The sequence below is a fragment of the Macadamia integrifolia genome, unplaced genomic scaffold, assembly GCF_013358625.1.
Source record: "Macadamia integrifolia cultivar HAES 741 unplaced genomic scaffold, SCU_Mint_v3 scaffold2103, whole genome shotgun sequence".
In the NCBI taxonomy this organism is placed as follows: Eukaryota; Viridiplantae; Streptophyta; class Magnoliopsida; order Proteales; family Proteaceae; genus Macadamia; species Macadamia integrifolia.
In genome coordinates this window covers 36,098-58,956 of record NW_024868511.1, presented here as the reverse complement: position 1 = coordinate 58,956, position 22,859 = coordinate 36,098, and the positions used below count along the sequence as shown (strand labels likewise).

The 22,859-nt window shown below is 38.7% G+C and overlaps 1 protein-coding gene across 1 annotated transcript in view; it reads left to right on the top strand.

The window, feature by feature from the left end:
• LOC122065713 (chitin elicitor receptor kinase 1-like) overlaps positions 1 to 22,859 on the top strand; it is a 41,031-nt gene that overhangs the window by 8,185 nt on the left and 9,987 nt on the right. Inside the window, exons 5-8 of the mRNA XM_042629542.1 lie at positions 2,423 to 2,512; positions 14,571 to 14,664; positions 14,791 to 14,942; positions 15,023 to 15,111. Of these exons, the coding sequence (XP_042485476.1) occupies positions 2,423 to 2,512; positions 14,571 to 14,664; positions 14,791 to 14,942; positions 15,023 to 15,111 (425 nt within the window). The remainder of the gene's footprint in view (positions 1 to 2,422; positions 2,513 to 14,570; positions 14,665 to 14,790; positions 14,943 to 15,022; positions 15,112 to 22,859) is intronic.

The following is a 22,859-nucleotide window of genomic DNA, read 5'->3' as shown; positions in this document are numbered from 1 at the left end:
ATGTTTGGGGCCTTGCCCGCCATGTCTCTATGTCTGGCTATAATGGTTTGTCACTTCTATTGATTGCAATATCTGTGTTACTTGGATTTATTTATTGCATCGTAAAAGTGAGGTGTTTAAGTGCTTCGAAGAATTTCATTGCATGGTTAGACTCCATGTATGGAGTTTCTTCGTGGGTTTAATTCACGAGTTGCATACCATTGAATATGTCATTGACATCCCTCTGAATGCTACACATATACATCCCATGACATATTTTGTGCACAACACTATGTCTATGTACTAATTCTTCCAAAAATTAGATTTGAGGAAATAAACTATTACCTTCAAGTTCCATTCACATAAATCCAAGCTGTAGAAGGGCTGAATGAGTTGAGCGTTGCCAAAAAGTAGGAAGAAATCAAGTGATTTTGGCAAAAAAACAAGTTTTTGGAAAAATCCCCCTTGGCAGTCTCGAAACTTGTGAAACTCTCAGCTCTCAAGCCAGACCAAGTGATTAAACTTTCAAAACATGGTTGAAACTTGGTACAAACCAGTTTTGGTCTTTGGTTTTGTCTTAGACAATGTTGAAACCGAGTTGTCAATTTGGATTGAAACTAAGAACTATGCTTTTATATGGATTTATTGTGTTTTGACCAAAGTGACATTTTTGTGGTTCCTGTCAAAACTGAAAAATCCCCATCAATTCAGCCAAAATATGTCAACATTTGTCTACAAGGTCCTGTATTTGATTGTTGTTCTTAGCAATTTTCGATTCAGCTAAAATATGTCAACATTTGTCTACAAGGTCTTGCATTTGATCATGATCATGGTTCTTAGCAATTTTCGTTTGAGACAACGTGGTTTCAACCTTGTCCGAGACAAAACCAAGGGCCGAAACTGGTTTGCACAAGTTTTTGACCCTATTTTGACAAGCTTCGCAAATTTCGGTCAACAGTTGGGAGTTTTGCAAGTTTCAACATTGACAACAGGGATTTTTCTGAAAACTTGGAAGTTTTTGGCCAAATTACTTATTCTTACTTTTTTTGGTGTTCTTTTACTCATTTAACCTTCTACAACTTGAATTTGCGTGATTAGATCTTGAAGGTAATGCTTCCCTCCCCCTTCAAATCTAAATTTTGGAAGAATTAGTATATAGGCATAGCGTTGGGCACAAAATATGTCATGGGATACATATATCCTGTATTTAAAGGAGCGTTGACGACATCTTCAGTGGTATGTAATTCGTGGATTAGATCCGCCAAGAAACTCTATGTATTGAGTAGTGAGTGTTGTATACTCGTATTTCCCTAACCTAATGTATGTTTTAATTGCATATTTACATTTCCAGTTGCTAAATTATATATAGTTACTGTTTATAATAAGGCTATTGTACAACAACATTTAGCCTACACTAGCAAACTTCGGTTCAAACCACAAGTACTATTTTGGGTGTTTTATTTTTTTGTGAAATTAGTTCATGGAATAGATATAAAATGGTAAAAATAGGCAGCACAAAAAGGGCCTCGAAACCTAGGTTTTGAATTTCGCCTAGAAAAATCCCAGATTTTGACTGGAAGTTTTGGTTGGTCCTTGTTTATGATGGATATTAACCTTTTAAGCATGAATCGGGATTATGTATCTTTGCGTCTTGATGATTTGAGTTAAAATTATTAGATTCTAGATAATAAGATATGAAAAAAATAGCTACATTTTTCAAATTCTGGATATCTACTGGTTTATATGGGGGAGTCCTTTCAATAATGGATCTAAAAGCATGTGACTTCAATTATTTTTTTAAGATGGCATGGACAGTATATTCTAGCCCTAATTATTAATGTGAGTGCCTGTTTCGGTTAGAAGGTCTATGGCCCCTCATGGACCTATCTAACCGACACACACACTAACATCCATGAGCGGCCATCGACCTTCTAACCAACACACACACACACAATTAATTTATCAGGAGTAATGCCTGACCACTGGTTGATGCGTCAGAATACATCTGAGGATACAGAGCAAGTTTCATTAAACTTCCGTCAGATATCACATGATTCAGTTGAAAATGTTAAATTTGCAATACAGGTTATCAAGAATCAGGTTTTACACATTTTCAGAATTGAACAAAACTGGTCTTGTGGATAGTGAAATTAAATGGCTTCTCTCTCTTTTGAAAAAAGAGTAGGTGGACAGTAGTGTTAGAAAATATTTACAGCTTTGCCTCTTCCCTCCCCCACCCCCCTTTTGGTGTGAGAATGTACAGACTATCTATTTTTTACCCCCTAATTTCCTGTCTGGATGATTCATTTTTCATATGCTGAGGCATATGATAGGATCATGTGTTACATGGTCATATTGAAGTGTCTGCCATAGTTTTTATGTCTCCTCCCCACTTATAGTTGAATGTCTGACTTTATCTTTGTTTTTCCTACATGTCATGCAGAAAGCTGCAATCAAGAAGATGGATATGCAAGCCTCAAGAGAGTTCCTTGCTGAATTGAAGGTTCTGACGCATGTTCATCACTCGAACCTGGTATTGTATTTACCCAGTGAAAGTCTTGTTTTTTGGTTAGACAGGTCCATGTATTTGAATAGTGTTTCTTATGGAATCAATTCATCCTCTAGGAAGGTTACAGATTCCAACCCAACAGGCAGAGTCACAGGGGATGAATAAAGGCTTGAACAGGAGAAAATCAATGACAGCCAACCAACAAATTGGATCAGCCTCAGAGTTGAATTGAATCTAGGGATGGTGAGAACAGTTGCCCAAAATCCCATAGCAATCCAAGGGCAGAGATATGGGTGGGTGAACTACAATAGGAACTCAACTCCAGAATTTAGCAAGTAGGCTGTATCTTCCAATTCACACAGCAAAACAGTACCAAACAAGCATTGATTTTCTCTACCCATCATATATAAAAAAGTCCAATTAATCTGATGGACAGATCTTATAATCCAGCAACTTTCTCCAAATAGAAAGCAATGTCAGAAGTTCGTAACTGCTGATGTGTATCTATTCTAGCCATAAGTCAGATCAGGCTCTAGTTAGGGTCAGTAGCAGCATGTGTTTTTTTTTTGGGGGGAGGGGGAGGGGGAGGGGAGGGGAGGGGAGGGAGGGGGAGGGGGAGGGGGGGGGAGGGTAGCAATAGCAGCATGTGTTTACCTCTTGGAAACCTCCAAGTTTCACAACAACCCAATGATCAGATGATGGAATACCTGTCCTTGAATTAGCAGACCAGAAACTCCCAAAACAGAACCTCAAGGTACTCTAATGCTCCAGAAACTTCAGGAACAAATGGCACATCAGTACTCCTCTTTAACAACCGTTGAACAGGGTTAGCTTACTTAAAATAGAACCACAGAACTGCAGGCATATCAGTGCAGACTCAAGTCAGAAAATTAAGTCACAGGTTTAAAAGTAGAAGAAGAAGAAAATAATAAAAGGATAGATGGTTGAGTGTCTCACTCAAACCTCACCAGCTTCCCCCAAGGTGGTAAACTGTTTCTCACAGTCCATCTGCATCTCACAAGCCATTGAATAACGGAACCAGAATTTTTCTACTTCATAATATCGTGGGGACTACTACACTTCTGAATTGTAACAATAAGGTACAACTCAAAATAGGAAACCCCTTGTATAGGAGAGGAGAATCCTTACAGCCTTCAGATGGTAACCATCTAGAAGGCTAACCTCAAGAAGGCCAACACAAGAAAAACTATTAGAATTCAAGCGAACAACGATTTATTACTAACAACTACATAATAAAGTAACAAAATACTAAATTTAGAAACTGACAAAAATAGAAAGTAGGAACTGTTCCCCACTTATGGACTATGCAAAAAAGTACTTAGTCACGGCCTAAACCTGGCCCATAAAGTGGACCAAGCTCAACCACAAGTGCTCAAACTAGGCTGCTTGATGTGATAGGCTTGCTGGCCTTTCTTCTCTTCTTCCTTCTTCGATCTACAACAACTGAATCAACTTCCCTTTAACATTCAGCTGTTGTATTATCTTCCGCATGTTCATGCTTTCATCATTGCGGAAAATTTCTTCAAAGGCTTGCATATTCATATTTTACGCCTAAAGAGGTTTATTATCAGATAACAAGTCCGTGCAATCTCGATATTCAACAAAAATGGTAGCTAAGGAGTTCTGGAAGTTGTTCAGCTTGGTTGAGTCGAGAGGAGAAAAGTATATATTCATATGTGGCAACCCTCCTATATGAATGAAATTCCTTTGCTAATCACCCTCAATATGCTTTCCTTGTGCTCTTTCTTAATGAATATGAATTTAATTCGTGACCAGCTGATGACTACATCACATATGACCTAATCCCAGGCAGGATCTTAAAAATCTGGCTGAATAGGGAGAAGTATGAAATCTCACAAATCGTGACTCAGATGGAGCTGAAACTTGGGGTAGATGAAGATCTACAATCCCTCAAAAGATGAGACAATTCCAATGGTTGAATTGAGAGTTATGTTGTTGATAAGAATTTGGAAACTTTTGACAACTTTCGATATCTTAAGATTGTAGACTTCGGTGAACCTCAAATTTGGAGCAAAGGTCCCTCGTATGATGTCCACCTATCCTTCAAAAGATGAGCTCGACTGATGGCTGGTTGGGAAGTCATGCTCGAAGAATGAAAATGGAAACTTTATGGAATTCTGCAGTAGCAGCAGCTAAAGGCCTTAATAGCCTTCAAACTTGTATTTTGATGGAGCTTGTGAACTTCAACAAGCTTGCTTTGATCACTCAAGTACTCTCTCACAGCGAACAAATAAAAGGAAAATTAGAAAAGAAAGAGAATGTGATGGAGGGGTTGAGGAGGAGGAGAAGAATTAGTGAATGGGCATCTCACCCAACTGCATCCCACAACAAACCAGCATAAGCCATCATTTTTTTTTTTTCTGAAAACTCAAATTTTCATTAACTTTTCAATTGATTACAACAGCTCCTTATAAAGGGGTGAGTTCAACTTACAATTAGAAAGTAATTAAAATAGGAAACTAACGTAAAAATAAAAAAGGAAACAAATGCTAGGAGCTACTATTACTGAAATTGATAGGCAGGATCTTGAACTTTTCCTGACTTCTCCTTCCAAATCAGATGGGACAGTTGGCATGCTTCTGGAAGGACCATATGGGGCACCATTACTAATCACTTAAACAGTGTTCGTGGTTACTGTTCACATGAACAGTAACTCATGAACAACGTTTTCTGTTCACTCTTCCCTTCCTCATGCTTGATCTACATCACACCACTTCGCTTGTGGTCATTTTAGGCCACCCCCTAGCTCTTTTATCTCTTTTCAATTTGAATCAGATCACTCCTCTTTACTGGAGCATTCTCAGGCCTTCTTTGAACTTGGCCAAACCACCTCAAACGACTTTCTTGGAGCTTGTCGTTGATCGCGGCAACTCCCAAATCAGCTCTAAGGGTATCAAATTCTTAAGGGTATGATCGAGGCCCTAGTAAAAGTAATGGTTTAGTCGATAAAAAAAATGGGGGGGGGGGGGAGGAAAAACATGTGTTAGTATTTTTTTTTAGGTCTTTGAGGTACCAATACTTGATCCCTAGTTACCAAGGTACAACATAAAGATTTTGACCATTGAGGTGGCCAAGGGCATTGGTAAAAACTTGTGTTAGTATGAATCATTGATCCATAGGCATGTGCTCCTTAGTCATGCATTATATGAGATGCTTATCCGAGCTACTGCAAGCTCTAAATTGCACAACTGCCACATTTTTGTACTCTGGCTTGGTTCTGAGGATGTTTTATATAACTGATGCTCATCTTTCTAGTGGTTTTGGTCTACTATATGATATTATTGTTAGGGTTAAGATTCTTACCTTCTCTATTTTTGAGATATGCAGACTTAAATTTCAAAGTTTCCATGTGTAAGTCTCTTGAAAATTCTAGGCCCACTTTTTATAGGTTAGGGGTTTGCAAGAGAAGGTTGGACTTGACTTCTATGTGGAACCCAAGTTGCAATTAGTCCCCTACCCAGGCTTTACTTTCAAGGCTCACTGAGCTAAGGTCATAAGTCACATATATGTCATGTAGTAATATATTTAGTTAGTATTTTGCTAGATTGGTAGTTAATGTTTTCCTATATTGCTTCTCTCCTTCAAAGAGGTTGTATCCTTTGGATCTCCATTTTTGGCTGCTGCGTCCATTGCTATTTGCCAATATGACAAGTGCATTGATGAATTAATGAAGGATTTTTATCAGGGAGAGCGCGGATTAATATTAGTGTAGACAATAACTGAGTAATCGTCCCTTGTATATTCTTCTTCTCCTCAGGTTTATATATATATATATATATATATATTTATTCATTTAAAAAAACTACTAATTAGTTGTCCTCTTTTGACATGTGATTCTGTTGAGGAATGACTTTTGTTTGTGGAGACTGTTACCATGTGGTTGCACATGCTTAAGGTAGCCTTCAGTTTTTGAAATAGATAGGTAGAGGCCAGACATTCTACTCTGTTGTAATGTAAGATTGGGTCACAAGTGATCCAATCCAAGGTAGGATCTTTACTAAATTCAATAAAAATCAAATTCAGGGACCGATTGAATGAATAAAATTGAAAATAGAGAATGAAGGGAAGAATGGGGGTAGGGGAATAGGTAGTGATCCAATCCCAGGTAGGATCTGTAATAAATTCAATAAAATCAGATAGTATGAACAAAACAAAAATAAAAGAATGAAGGTAGGGGAATAGGTTGGGTTGAGTATCTCACTCTTCCCTAGGGCATCTCACTCAAGCTGTTTCTCACAACACTGCATCTCACAGTTTTCTAGCACAAAGTTTTTTTTTTTTTTTTCTTTCCAGTCAAATTCGTGTTCAATGTTGTGGCCCCTTACAAACTTATATAGAAGACTCAAAACTGACTCAAACATTAAAAGGATAGGCCTAACCCCATCCTTAACTAATTGGGAAACCTAAACTGGCTAGGAAACAGAAATAACAAAGGAAATAGACTCAAAACATGACTCTAACTGAACTAATAAATTAAATCCCGTTTTTCTGCTTTCTACCTTATTTTAGGCCCATTAAAGTGGCCCATTACAAAGAAACTCATAGGATCAAAGGCCCGACACATACATAACCTAACCCAAGGTTTGTTTGCAATAAAATAAGCCCATTAAGTGACTTATCTGCATCAATTCGCCATTTTTTAGAAAAAATTCGTCATTGAATTTTGTAGAGCGTAAGGGTGATTATAGAATGGTGCACGTCCTTTTTCAAGCCGTAGAAAAATTCAGGTAACTCTTTGATAATAAGGATGTAGTCAGTAGTCTAGAATATGAGGAGCTCGATCTTCACGATACTTTAATGGATGACGAACTCCACATGCTTAGCTTCGACAACCTCAAATTTATTCATGGGATCATCCACATGAACGCCTTCAACCAATGTGTTCTTTCAATCTCAAGCTCCTTAGGATCTTCCTCTTGGCTGTTCACAGTCATCACAGATGTTGAAGCACCATTCTCCTTGGGTTCAATCTCCTTGTCCACAATTGTGTCTATGTTGCTTTCTACTTCATCCACATTAATCTCTTTGATAGGAACATCAGTGAGTACCTCTTCCTCGACAGTAGGAGTGGCTGGATTTTCACCAACACTAACCTCAACATCTGACTCTCGTTCACTGGTCGGAGGTGTCTTCTCTTGTTGTTCCTTTACAATGAGTTATGCAATAGAGGCCGATGATTCTTTCATGCTCTTGTCAATTCTGGGTGGCTTTTGAAAATCTGGTGGCGGGAAGTACATTCTTCACTCTTGCTTAGATAGGTACATGCCTGCTAACTCATACTCCATCTGGTCCCAAGTTCTAGGCTCACGCCCTTGAGCTTGAAGTCGCCTTTCACAGACTCTCCATTTGATTCGAACACAATCACTCATTTGGGAGTAAGCATATTGAAGTCGTCGTGCCTCTGTCAAGTTGTGGGAATCAAAGTAGACGTACAATTTTTTTACCCAATTAAGGAACATGTATGAAGAAAGATTTTCACGAAAATCACGTGGCTCCATCCTTTTAGGCTAAGCTCTAATACCAAATAATGTAAGATTGGTTCACAAGTGATCTAATCCCAGGTAGGATCTTTAGTAAATTCAATAAAAATCAGATAGTATGACAAATAGTATGAACAAAACAAAAATAAATGAATGAAGGGAAGAATGGGGGTAGGGGAATAGGTAGGGTCGAGTATCTCGCTCTTCCCTAGGGCATCTCATCCAAGCTGTCTCTCACAACACTGCATCTCACAGTTTTTCAACACAACTTTTTGTTTTTCATTCAAATTCGTGTTCAATGTTGTGGCCCCTTACAAACTTATATAGAAGACTCAAAACTGACTCAAACACTAAAAAAGAAAGGCTTAACCCAATCCTTGACTAATTGGGAAACCTGAACTAACTAGAAAACTGAAATAATAAAGGAAATAAACTCAAAACAGGATTCGAACTAAACTAATAAATTAAATCTTATTTTTCTACTTTCTACCCATTTTAGGCTCATTAAAGTGGTCCATTACAAAGAAAACCCATGGGATCAAAGGCCCAACACATACATAACCCAACCTAAGGCTTATTTGCAATAAAATAAGCCCATTAAGTGACTTATCTGCATCAATTATAAAACAGAAAATAGAGAATGAAAGGAAGATTGGGGGTATGGGGAATAGGTTGGGTTGAGTATCTCAATCTCACCCAAGTTGTCTCTCACAGCATAACATCTCGCGGTTTTCTAGCATAGCTTTCTTTTTTTTCATTTAACCGATTTCGTCTTCAATGTTGTAGCCCCTTACAAACTTATATAGAAGACTCAAAACTGACTCAAAACACCAAAAAAGAAAGGCCTAACCCAATCCTTAACTAATTGAGAAATATAAACTGACTAGGAAACTGAAATAACAAAGGAAATAGACTCAAAATAGAACTCTAACTAAGCTAATGAATTAAATCCCGTTTTCCTATTTTCTACCCATATTTTAAGCACATTAAAGTGGTAATTACAAAGAAAACCATGGGATCAAAGGCCCAACACATTTATAACCCAACCCAATGCTTATTTCCAATAAAATAAGCCCATTAAGTGACTTATCTGCATCATGCTGGATGGTACATCTAGAGGGGATCTACCTTGTGAACTCTATGACATTGTATGTTGCAGCCAACGATAAACATTTCATTTATACTCATGATTAGTCTCTTTTATGTTCAGTATTTTGTAATATTTTGGTTTCCATATATGAATGCATGGAAGATGCCAGATGAATGGAGGAGAGCATTGTGGTCCTGATCTACAATAGTGAAGGTGATATTCAAAGCTGTAATAACTATAGAAACATAATGCTAATGAATTATACTACCAAATTATGGGAGAAAGTTATTGAGGCCCGTCTGAGAAAAACTCATATCTCGATGAACCAACTTGGTCTTACGCTTGGTGGTTCCACAACAAATGCTATTTACATATTGAGGAGGCTCATGGAAAGTTATATAGATAGCAAAAAGGATCTCCATATGGTATTTATTGACCTAGAAAAAGCTTATTACAGAGTCCTAGAGATTTAATCCAACATGTTCTAGTGAAGAGAGGGTTGTCGGTTAAATATGTGGATGTTATTAAAGATATGTATGAGAGTGTGGTGACTAGTGTGAGATCTATAGGAGGTCAGTGCAAGGAATTCTCAATTATAATTTAGGTTGCTTCAGGGATCAACCTTAAACCCTTATTTGTTTGCACTTATTATGGATGACTTAACCAAGAACATTCAAGCCAAGGTCCCATGGTGTATGCTCTTTGCTAATGATAATGTTTTGGTGGATGAGACAAAAGTAGGGATTAACTCTAAATTAGAGCTATGAAGATCAAATTTGGAAATAAGAGGCTTTAAGATTAGTAGAACAAAGACGGAGTATATGAGGTGTAATTTTAGTCACACTATGATGGATAATGATATGGTGAAAATCATAGTTGTCATGGCGTCGCCAAGGCCGCGATTTGGCTTCCTAGCGAAAAAAGAAGTTCATGGCAGTGCTACGATTTACGTGACTCACAAATGGTGGTCGCCATTGGCTGATAGGCGTCGCCATGGCACCGCCATGGACGCCAGGTCACTCCTGATTCACTAGGTGATCGATTTTTTGTAAAATGCAGGGTGATTTTGATAGGGCTATGTTGATTTTTTATGATTTGATGTTGCTTAATGTTGGTTTTATATGTTATAGGGTATATATTGTATGTTTGTAGCATGCCAAATAACTTTAGAAAATAGGGAAAATAAAAAAGTAGTATACTAAATAACTTTAGAAAATAGGAAAAATAAAAAATGACACATGGGCGATTTGACCGCCATGGCAACGCCATAACGGACGATTCATTGCCAAATCGATTAGCCACCCCTCCACCGCTTTAGATTGATTCGACGCTGTGACAACTATGGTGAAAATTAAGGAGAGAGATACAACAAAGTGACTATTTTAGATATTTGGGGTCAACCATAAATAAAGAAGATGACATAAAGGATGATGTTTCATAAAGAATTAAAGTGGGATGGATGAAGTGGAAAAGTGTGACTGGAGTATTTTGTGATCGACATATTCCTTTGAAATTTTAAGGGAAATTCTATAGGACTTGTGCGATTGGCTATGATATATGGGGCGCAATGTTGGGTAATTAAGAAGCGTCATAGAGAAGCTATGTGAAGCAAAGATGAGGATGTTAAGATGGATATGCAACAAATTTAGGAAGGATAAAGTGATGAATGAACATATTAGAGCTGATTTGGGAGTTGCCCCGATCAATGACAAACTCCGAGAAAGTCGTTTGAAGTGGTATGTTCATGTTCAACGGAGGCTTGGGGACGCCCCAGTAAGGAGGAGTGATCTACTTCCAGTTGAATTTGCTGAAAGAGCTAGGGGTAGGCCTAAAATGACCATAGGAGAAGTTGTGAGGAATGACAAGCATAGTCTAGGTCTCGTCCCAATTATGACCGTGGAATCTTGGATAGAGCTTATTGGTGATGCGGATTTGGGGTACAAAACCCTATTTGGAGCTTAGGACCCACTAAATTAACAAATAGCACAAATATCATAACTAGTGGTAGTCTTGTAACATACCAGAACTCTCAAGTGGCTATTGGCAACTAAAGAAGCAAAGGGATTTGAAAGGAATTACCATTTTTTGTTCAGGGACAAACTAGGAAAGGCAAACAAGTTAATGGCAGGTTGTAATGAGGAGGGAAAATTAGGGGCAATAATCTGGAAATAAGAAATAAGGGTTGTTAGAACAAGCCACGACCTGATGTTAAGGTTGTCTTCAAGACTTCAACCTCTAAACACAACAGAACAATTGTTTAAGTTGTATTTCAAATTGGGAGAAGTTCTTCAGCAGGCCTCCGTTTGGCCTGAAATTTCGGGCGAAGGTACTCAAGAAGCTCTATCAAACCCACAAGATGTTCACTTGGATCTGCAGGCTGGAAGGATGGCGGAAGAGCCTGAAACAAAACCTGGCTTTAGGGTAGGGATCAGTTCTGAAATTAGTTTATATCTCACACCAGTGGTCACTTTCAGGCATAAGATTCTAGGGTTAGAGTTGCCCTTCAATGATGAACTGACACCCAAAATCTTATTAAAGAAAAAGATGGGATGAAGGAGATCTATAGATTTCTATTGGTCACCAAAACCCACTTCGAAACATGGCAGCCGGAGAGGTTGCGTGTCATTAAGAAAAAGGAATTAGTAATCGATTGATGGGGAAGGAGAGAAAAGAAGAAGAAGAAGATGATGAAGGGGAGAGAGAGAGAGAGAGAGAGAGGTCACAAGATCATTGTTATTGCACCTACGCTGTACCATAAGTACTCAATAAATTCATTCATCAACTCTGAGAACTCTACCCTATAACATGTTCAATTTAATGAATAAAAGTCAAAACAATTAACGGAAACTAACTGAAATGGAAACTAAAGAATCCCCTATGTATCTAACTAACTTCCTAAAATAAAGAAAATAAAATAAAACTAGCAAGAAAATAAAAATTTCCCTGAATAACTTCCTATGTAGCCTACCAAAGTAAAGGATGACATAATCATAGTTTTTAAGGCGGTAAGGCGACGGAGGTGTTTGAGGGTCTTTCGGAGCGCCTTAGCGATAAGGCGGGCATAAAGCGTCGCCTTATTGACTAAAGCGTTCCTGTGTAATTTTTTTATAAAACCAATCTATTTGGCTCAAATCCTAGTTGAATCCTATTACTCATATGTTAAATAAATATTAAAGGTTCATATTCATACCAATGTAAGATATTCATCAAGAAAACAAATCAATAAAGTGAATAAACTAAGTTCATCTTCATCAATCATCAATCATCATAACATATTAACATATAATATAAATACATAATTATGAAGCAAAATTATAAAAATAAAGAAAAGAAGCCATAAAAAATACAAGTATTTATTATACTTACCTCTATGATGTCAAAATGAGTGCCTAAGCCCTAAGATCATCCACTATATTTCTACTCCTGTCAATGAAGAATGAAGCTCACCGCTACCAGAGCAAACTCACTGCTACCGGAGCAAAATGGTCGCCTAGATAAGTGGTTCTTCCTTGTTCCTTGATTCCTTCTCAAAGCCCTTTCTTAAAACCCTTGACAAAATCCAAACCCTGTTTGTGAATCGTGTTTTTGTTTTGTTTGTTTTGATTATTTTTGGTGGAGTAAAGTTGATCCTATACATCTCAAGTGTTAATAAAATCATAGATCTACCAATAAAAAATCTATATTTGGAATCTTCATCAAGTAATTTTAAAATGTGTTTAAAAAAAAAAAAATCCATAAGGCGCCACTTCACGTAAGGTGGAGCACTGCCTTACCATCTCTAGACCGCATCAGCGCCAAGGCGCTAGTAAGGCGTCGCCTTAGCAGCGCCTTAAAAACTATGGACATAATATCTTCCCAAATAAATCTTAAATTTTCTTGCTGAACAAAACCCAATTGGACCCGGTTTGTCTTGTTCTAAATTGCCAGATGGGTTGATCCGGTTCAACTACGATTTTGCATCAATTGGAGGGCTAGGATTCATGTAGTTGTGATTCTTCTAACTTGCTGGGGTGTGCCTCTTTCTTCTTACTTTCATTTTTCATTTTTTATTTTCATTTCTCATTTCTCATTTCTCATTTCTCAATTCTCATCGCATTTCTCATCCATCATTTTATTTTATTTTATTTTTGGACCTCAGTTTAACCTCCCTCTGTTTTGCATGGATCCATGTGATCAACCCCATTAAGTTGGGGTAAGGCTGAGTTTGTAGTTGTTGTTATATATGCATTAGATTGCATATAATGTTTCCATGGTCAGCAGCTCTCCTGATCTACTAGCAAATATTTGGTTGTTTTTTTCATATGCTCTTACATAAATCAGTTCCAGCATTTCCGATAGTATACATTGTTAAGCTCTGTAGAGTAGCTTGATTTCTGTGTCTTGATACCTGTGTATGACAAATGGTAGCGCATACCCTCGTGGAAATCACAGATCTCACTGGGATTGACAAACTGGGGGACCAATTGGCCATAGGTATTGGTCACTATCCCATGCCTTGCCACAGTTTCTATATTAGTATCTCCGGATTTTAAAAAATCTTGTGGTATCCATGACACCCTTTGCCCCCCTAACACACACGCACGCACGCACACACACACACACACACACACACACACATATATATGTATACATATATATATATATATATATAGAGAGAGAGAGAGAGAGAGAGAGAGAGTACTCAATCTATGAAGCCTTACAATCATTCCCATCCTTACACAAGGATTGGTTTATCTTGTATGGTACCTAGAATTTAGGTCCTTTGCTTTGATGCATGTGATTTTTTTGGGATAGCACATTCCCATTCTTCTGTGCTATTGTGAATTGTGATAAAGTGATGCAATGTTCTCTTTGTCATTGAACTTGCATAACTTATTGGTCAATTAGTAGCTTTTGCTGTTGGTGATTCTTCTGCAGTTATTGTTTGCAAATAAGCCAATTCTCCCTGATGAAACTTGGGCTGGGCCCTGAATTAGCCTTTTTATGACTTGGTCTGAGCCCGAATATCAGGACCAGGCTGGATTGGCTTCCACCAAGCTCAATGGCCCAGCCCATGCCCAAACTGTAAACTATGCATATTCATGCCTATATATGTGAGTATTGTACACATATAATATCAAACTGTGACTATATATGGCAGCCCAAGGCCCGCAATGTCCAACTTGGCCTGAGCCCAGACCTTGACCAAAAACCTGTGGGCTGGGCCTACCACTACCTTGCTCTATCCTGGCCCCGCTTACATACCGGACTTTTGAGAGTAAAAATGCGATCAATACATTAGCTTGGACTGACAGATATACGCTATCTGACAATCAAAACTTACTTTTCAACAAATGTTCTGATCGCTATCCATATTTTGTGATTGAATGACGGCTTTGACTTGCTTCATTTTGTCTAGATGATCCTTGGTAGGAGTACTTGTTTAGTTTGCATTGATTATATGCGACTCATCCATTAAAATCCAATGCAGGTGCGCTTAATAGGATACTGTGTTGAGAATTGTTTATTTCTGGTATATGAGTTTATTGAGAATGGCAATTTAAGCCAACATTTGCGTGGTTCAGGTATGAACAGTACTACACAACCGTGCTGCATGCAATTTTTATCTGACAAGTGACAACAATTGAACACCTTTAACTGCTTATAGTTCATTCAATGTATTGGATGTGATTACTTTTCTCTGCGTTCAGGGAAGGATCCACTTCCATGGTCTACTAGGGTACAAATTGCCCTTGATTCAGCAAGAGGTCTTGAATACATCCATGAGCATACTGTTCCTGTCTATATCCATCGTGACATTAAATCAGCTAACATTTTGATAGACAACAACTATCATGCCAAGGTTGTGAAAATCCCTCTAGCTAAGAGGCAGACATTGTAATTTTTTTTGCCTTTTTAATAAATTAAATTGTTATCTTTTAGGTTGCAGATTTTGGGTTAGCAAAACTGACAGAAGTTGGAAATTCAATGCCTACACGTCTGGTGGGTACATTTGGATACATGGCCCCAGAGTAAGTTTCTGTTGGTTTAATTCTTTTTTACTTAATTTTTTTTATCTTGCAATTCTTCTAATTATTTGTCATTAGAAGTCATATGTAAAATATTATTGAAAACAAAAATGTCATGAGATAATACTGACGTCTTGTGCATATATTCATGAATGCTTTACCCCAAAAAGCATTTTCTACTGGTATATTTGTTCTGCATAGTATGAAAGGAACATTTACACAGAAAGATCATGGTATAGATCATCTCATATTTGTTCTGGATCCTAGTAATTGCAGGATGTTCTTCTAGTGTTTTGGGTGGATGAAAGAGTAGCTTTCAGTGAAAATCTGTCTGCAATAGTTGCTGAAGTCACTGAAAATAATGCTTCATGTATGGCCTTGTAATGTAGAAGTAGGTTACAAGTAAACTACCCCCAACAGATTACAACTCCAAACCCCATATCAGATAAGGCTCTTTAATTAGCTTGACAAAATCAAAAGTTAAACTAGGAAAACAAAGGAATAAGGACCAGAATTAACTCCCCAAAGATTCAAGAACCATACAGTAGCCAAACCCCAATGAAGAATCAACCCAAGAGAGAGAAACACCACTGTGGCTAGGGATAGGAGATTACCTGCGGCTAGGTTTATAGGCCTCTGATGAGGCTGCTGTTTGGGTCGATGGCAGCCCCTGATGTGAGGAATAAAACCTACAAATATGGGCTGATTCTGCCGGCTGACCAGAAAGTTATGGATCTTCTTGATTTCTGATCTTGGAGAGAGAAATAAGGGAGATTCTTTAAGAACAGTGGCTGGATTCCTTATCAGTGCTTAAGTGAGGATCGATTGATCCTTGGAAGGCCTAGAACACTCCTGCTGGATGATTGGTTGAGCAGATCACAGAATGGGAATGAGAGAGGATCAGCTGGTTCAAGAATGGGCATTCTTGGCTTGTCGATCCTGGTTTTTGATAGCCTTACAGATCTGAACTTCTCACAATAGCAGTAAACAAGAACAGCAAATAGTGAACAGAAACTGAAGTAAAGAAGAGAACAAAGGACAAGACAAGTGTGGGTGGGGGTGGTTATCTCCGCCCGGGCATCTCACCCATAGCTACCCCGGCTGTTTAAGCAATTGACTGCAATCATTCATTATTCAAATCTGAGCATTGAGAGTACCTGAGCTCCTCTATATCTAGAGGGCAGAACTAGCTATTAGCAGCCATTACATGATAGGAGTTGGACTCCAAATAGGACCAGACTAGAACCCCAATTGGAGTAGGTAACTAACTAGTCATTAAACTAATAGCCACTAATGGGCAAGTTGCAATCGATAGGCCCAATGGGCCTCATTAATTATTTAATAACTTAATTACATAAGTGCCTAAATTGATGGGCTCAATGGGCCCTTATTTACTAATGATATAACTTAATGTATTAATAGCCACTTAAGTGATCTTAAGTGGGCTTTAAGTGGAGATCGATTGGCCCACTTTGGATTGGCCTCTCCTCCTGTGGCAGTCGGATGTGGATCTACATCAACTCGCCCTCTTAGAAAAAATTCGTCCTCAAATTGTCTAGAGTGAGAAAGAATGCCACATGGTGTACGTCCATTAGCAATCCATAAACAAATTCAGGCAACTCCTTAATCACATGGATGTAATTGTAGAGGCATTGGCTGATGGTCTTCAAGATATTTTGAGGGAATGATGTAGTTCACGTGCTCAACTTCAACGTCTTCAGTGGTGTCCATGGGATCGCCTTCTAGCTCACCTTGCACTTGCTCTTGCTCTGTCTTAGGCTCTTCAAGTTCCTCTTCAGTGATTGTGTCTTCATCAGTGTTGGCAATGATGTCCACAATATAGATACCATAGATCATCCTACTCACCTACAATTTCAGCACCTTCCTCTTTGTCTTCAGTGGTGATATTGGTCATCCAATCATCGTCAAGTTGTGGGTCACACACTAGCATCTTTGGATTGGCTTCAAGTGCAGCAATAACGGAGTTGGTGATCTGTCAGTAGGGGCAAAATTTGGTAATGTGACCAAAACCTTTGCAATTGAAACACTTGATTTCTCCTTCTTTATAAGTCATTGGTGCTTTCCCCTTGTCCAACATGGCTGGTGGGACTTTGTTTGTAGCAATGATTGTCTTTCCACTAGTCATGTGGACCTTAGAATCATGAACTGATGATTAGGAACGTCAAGGAATTTATTTGAGCAAGTCCGCCTCTAAGGATTTTTCAATACATGCATTCAATGATGGCAATTCGATCACCCCAAGTTTATCACGAATATCATGTCGTTATCCCAATTTGAATCGGGATATAAGCAGCTCTCCATCTTCATGATATGCACCTGTTCGTGAAAGTAAATCATTCAACTTATCAATATATTCTTCTGTAGTCAGGGTACCTTGTCAAAGAGTGTTGAGCATGTCATAGAGACGGCGTCGGTACGTTGGAGGCAGATAGATCTCTCTGAGCATGAGTTTAAGTTCTTCCCAATTGCGAGGCTCTCTATGTCTGCGAGTGAGTTTACTCTCTTCAGCTTTCTACCAATCCTTAGCACCACCTGTCAGCTTCGTGATAGCTAGTTGGACCTTTCTTTCTTCAGACATACGGTACCATTGAAAGTAATCATCAAAAGAGTTCAGCCAATCATGGAAGTAGAAGGGATCATGATTTCCATTGTACTCCTTCAATTCTAATTTTACCTTATGTGTATCATCATGGTGAAATTGGTTACCTTCATATTCATCAAACTCTTCCCCTCGAGCTGGTATGTTCCTTCGAGCTTGAAAGTGATCCTTCTTGGTACAGTATTAGTGTTGTTGACTGTGTTAGACTGAGCAGCTGTAGTCCCTTTCAGTTTAGATAGTTGTTGATCTATATTGTCCATTCTTACAGTCATTGCTTGGAAGGATTTCATCACATCCTCCAGTGTAATTTGTTTGGAGCTTTCTTCCACCGTAGCTCTGATACCACTTAATGTAGAAGTAGGTTATAAGTAAACTACTCCCAACAGATTACAACTCCAAACCCCATATCAAATAAGGCTCTTTAATTAGCTTGACAAAATCAAAAGTAAAACTAGGAAAACAAAGGAATAAGGACTAGAATTGACTCCCCAAAGATTCAAGAACAATACAGTAGCCAAACCCCAAGAGAGAGAGACACCCCCGTGGCTAGGGTGGCTAGGGTATAGGAGGTTACCTGCGGCTAGGTCTATAGGCCTCTGATGAGGTTGCAATTTGGGTCGATGGCAGCCCCTGATGTGAGGAATAAAACCTACAAATATGGGCTGATTCTGTTGGCTGACCAGAAAGTTATGGATCTTCTTGATTTCTGACCTTGGAGAGAGAAATAAGGGAGATTCTGTAAGAACAGTGGCTGGATTCCTTATCAGTGCTCAAGTGAGGATGATTAATCCTCAGAAGGCCTAGAACACTCCTGCTGGATGGCTGGTTGATCAGATCACAGAATGGGAATGAGAGGGAGCATTGGCTGGTTTAAGAATGGGCATTCTTGGCTTGTCGATCCTGGTTTTTGATAGCCTTACAGATCTGAACTTCTCACAAAAGCAGTAAACAAGAACTGCAAATGGTGAACAGAAAACTGAAGTAAAGAAGAAAACAAAGAACAAGACAAGTGTGGGTGGGGGTGGCTATTTCCGCCCGGGCATCTCACCTACAGCTATTCCGGCTGTGTAAGCAATTGACCTCAATCATTCATTATTCAAATCTGAGCATTGAGAGTACATGAGGTCCTCTATATATAGAAGACAGAACTAGCTATTATCAGCCATTACATAATAGGAGTTGGACTCCAAATAGGACTAGACTAGAACCCCAATTGGAGTAGGAAACTAACTAGTCATTAAACTAATAGCCACTAATGGGCAAGTCACAATCGATGGGCCCAATGGGCCTTGTTAATTATTTAATAACTTAATAAGTGCCTAAATCGATGGCCCCAATGGGCCCTTATTTACTAATGTCATAACTTAATGTATTAATAGCCATTTAAGTGATCTTATGCAGGCTTTAAGTGGAGATCGATTAGCCCACTTTGGGCTGGCCTCTCCTCTTGTGGCAGTCCATAATGAATGTGGATCTACATCACATCACCTTGTTAGACTTCTCAGTATACACGACTACACAAGGCCTTATGGTTTAGATGCTTGGCTAGGAACCATGGTTGGAATAGGTTGAAGGCTTCCCAATCATTGGTTGGTAGCAGACTTCCTACATGATTCCTGTAAACTATTGGTTTAAGTCTCCAAGAGGGGGGGGGGGTAGCTCCGTTTTATTGGGGAAATTTTCTAAGGGATTGGGAGTATACAAGTCTATAGGGGAGGTGATGTAGGGGGTTCCTAGGTGACTAGGTTTCCTACGAGGTTAACTAACTAGGTAAGGCAAACTCAAGGGACTTGGGTTGGATAGGATAAAGGAAGCTCAAAAAACAAGATTACATGCAAAATAAAGTGAGGCTAATGAACAAAGTAATAAAGAGCAATAATAATCTAGGAAGAAAAACACATGAACTCACTCAAGTGTCAAGGGGGAACGTGGGGTAGGGAACATAACAACAAGCTAAATTATGTTATTACACTAGCCTATTAAGCACCAAAGATAAATAAAGATACCAAATTATATGCTCCAAAATCAATCATACTTGTGATTAGAAAATCAGCAATATCTAAGGTAAATAGTGGTGCAAATAAGGTTAAACAATTGGTTAAAAGGGGGAGGGTTTTAATGGAAGTTAATGGAGCAAATAGTGAGGGGATAATGGGGGAATGGGAAGGTTCATTCTACACTTGCTTGCTGCCCAGGTCTGAGAATAAAGAAAACAACCCAGATTTCGATGATAGTGTCCAGCAGTAGTCTGATTATTGAAAGGAGATCAGCAGCAGCCCAGGTGATGATCTATCCACGTAGTATGGCCTTCGATTGTTGCAAACAGTAGCTGCAATAGTGCAGCGACAGCAACAGAGAATAACAGCAGCAACAACAGAGACTAAACAGCAGTAGCGGAGAGAAAACAGCAGTAGCAGAGAGCAGTCGGTAGCAGTAGACAGTAAACAGCAGTAGTAGAAAAATTGGAAGAGACAGAGAGGGAGGCGAGAGAAGAGAATAGCAGGACAGAGAAGAGGGAACTGAGAGAGAGATCGAGAAAAAAAGGGGGGGGGTGAATGGTTAGAGGTAGAGAGAGAAACGTGGAGGCGGGCAGCCATCTTTGTTTTTTTTTTTTTTTTTCAATAATTCATTAACTAAAAAATTAGATGGCCAATGGCCTTATATAAGTAGTAAACTAGTTACTAAAAAGAAAAGATTATTCTAGAAACGTTATTTCATAAACAATGAAACTTTCTAAAAGAAAACAATTGAATAACTACTAAGTTCCCTAATTAACTTAAAGACTCAAATAAACTAAATCCTAGAAAATAAAACTACTAAACTATCAGATTTGGTGGGGGCCACACAATCTTGGCAAAGTTTAGAAGGAAATGGGCTCGATCCAGCCTGGAAAGGCTGGATCGAGCATCCCGTTCTTTCGCCTTCTTCTTTCTTCTTCTTCCTTCTAATCCTCCAACCACAAAGAAGGTTGGGTCTTCTTCTTCCTTCAGTTGTACATCTTGATGTCCCCATCAACTCTCCTCGGCTTTGAAGAATTCACCTCCGGTGAATTAAAGCTCATGTAATATTCAAGCAGGTTTGGGTTGAGTTGTTGGATTTCTTGCATTGTGATCCAGGTGTTGTCAACCTCCGGACCACTTAACCAAGAACTCTCTAGAACCTCCAGTGTGTGTGGACACAATCTTCTCATCAAGGATTTTCTCAACTTCTTCAGTCCTCGCGACATAGGCACAAGTGGTAATGAGGTGACGGGAAGTGGCTGGTTTGGTTCAATAGTCTCATCAATGGTGAAGGGGAAGTCCTCAAAGTCATTAGGATAGAAAGGGGTAATGATAGAGGTACCATGGTATGGGACAAGGCCTTCAACATTGAAAATATTACTGATTTCCATACTAGTTGGCAGACCAAGAACATACGCATTGGCACATATCCTCTTGAGTACTTTGAAGGGATCTGTGCTACGAGCATGCAGCTTGCTTGCTTTTCCCCTAACAAAGCGTTGCGGCTTAATTCTAACCATCACCATATCACCCTCTTGAAACTCTTGTAGCCTTCTGTGCACATCTGCCTTCGACTTATATTACTCGTTGCTCAGTGCTATCTGTTTTATACCTGCATGCAAATCATGTATATGACTATATGCTGAGCAAAAGACTCGGCTGACTGTGAGGTCCTAGAACTAGACATGACTGGGATAAGGTCTATGGGTGTCTGGGGCTGGTATCCTGAACAGATCTCAAAAGGGGATAGACTAGTGGTACAGTTCTTAGAACTATTATATGTAAACTCAGCCTGGCTAAGGACTCGATCCCAACTGGTAAGGTGTTCTATGAGGCAACGCAATAAATTCCCTAAGCTCCTATTGACAACCTCGGTTTGGCCATCGGTCTGAGGGTAGAAAGCAGAGGAGAAATGGAGCTTCGTGCTCATCATCCGTCATAGGGTTCTTAGTTGTCAAGGCGACGACTAGTCGTCTAGGTGGTTTGCTTGGGGCCTAGGCGACAACCGCCTTGTTGCACTGCATGTCGCCTTGTGTTTTGGCACTTATTTATCTACTTAAGATATTATTCATAAATAAGCAAATACCCCCTATTTGAATCCAATAAAAATAGTTTAAAAATCAAATTCCAAAAGGATAAAAAGTCAACTCCCCAGTCCAAGAACAAAAACTGGATTTTGGTTATTGGGACGATTTTCAACTTTTAAATGCTAGGGTTTTTCTCAATTATGAAATTTTTATAAATTCTATCATGTTAAAACATTGCTAAAAACCAAAAGTCCTGTAAAATTATATTTTGTTTTGATATTCATGACATTATTTTCATTCAGGCGATTTTAACAGTATTCTCGCACTTAAAAATAAGTTTGATTGAAGCATAACTTTGTCATTGCAACTCAGATTTAAGTAATCTTAGACTTGTTAGAAAACTGATTTTATGTTATAACTAATACAAAAAGTCTCATGTAAAAATAAAATCATTTGACCAATCAAACTTATTATAGAATAAGAGCATTTCTCTAAATATTGATTCTGTATAACTTAATATGACTTAATGTTAATTTTTTATGATTTGATGTGGCTAAATGTTGATTTTTAATGACTTTATATGGCTTAATCTTGATTTTTTATGATACAAGATATATATAACTTACTAAATAATATTAGAAAATAAGAAAAATAAAAAATAACACTTGTTCGCCTTGTTCGCCTTAAGGCGGACGCCTTCTCGCCTAAGCGCTTAGACAACCCTCCACCGCCTTGGTTCGCCTTGGCGCCGTGACAACTATGGGGTCCTCCAAAAATGACTGGTGAACTTAACATCCCTATCGGACACTATGGTGAGGGGCAACCCATGGTACTTAACAACCTCATTAAAGAAAAGTCTGGCTACTATGGATGCATCAGAGGTCTTAGAGCGTGGGATGAAATGGGCCATCTTCGAGAAGCAGTCTACAACCACATAAACTGAATCATGGCTTCTCAAAATTTTTGGCAGACCAAGCACTAAATCTAGGCTAAAGTCTTGCCATGGGGCATGGGGAACGGGTAGGGGAGTGTACAAACCCATATTTTGCTTTTGTTGTTTGGCAGTTTGGCATGTCCTACACTGACTCACAACTCTAGCAACAT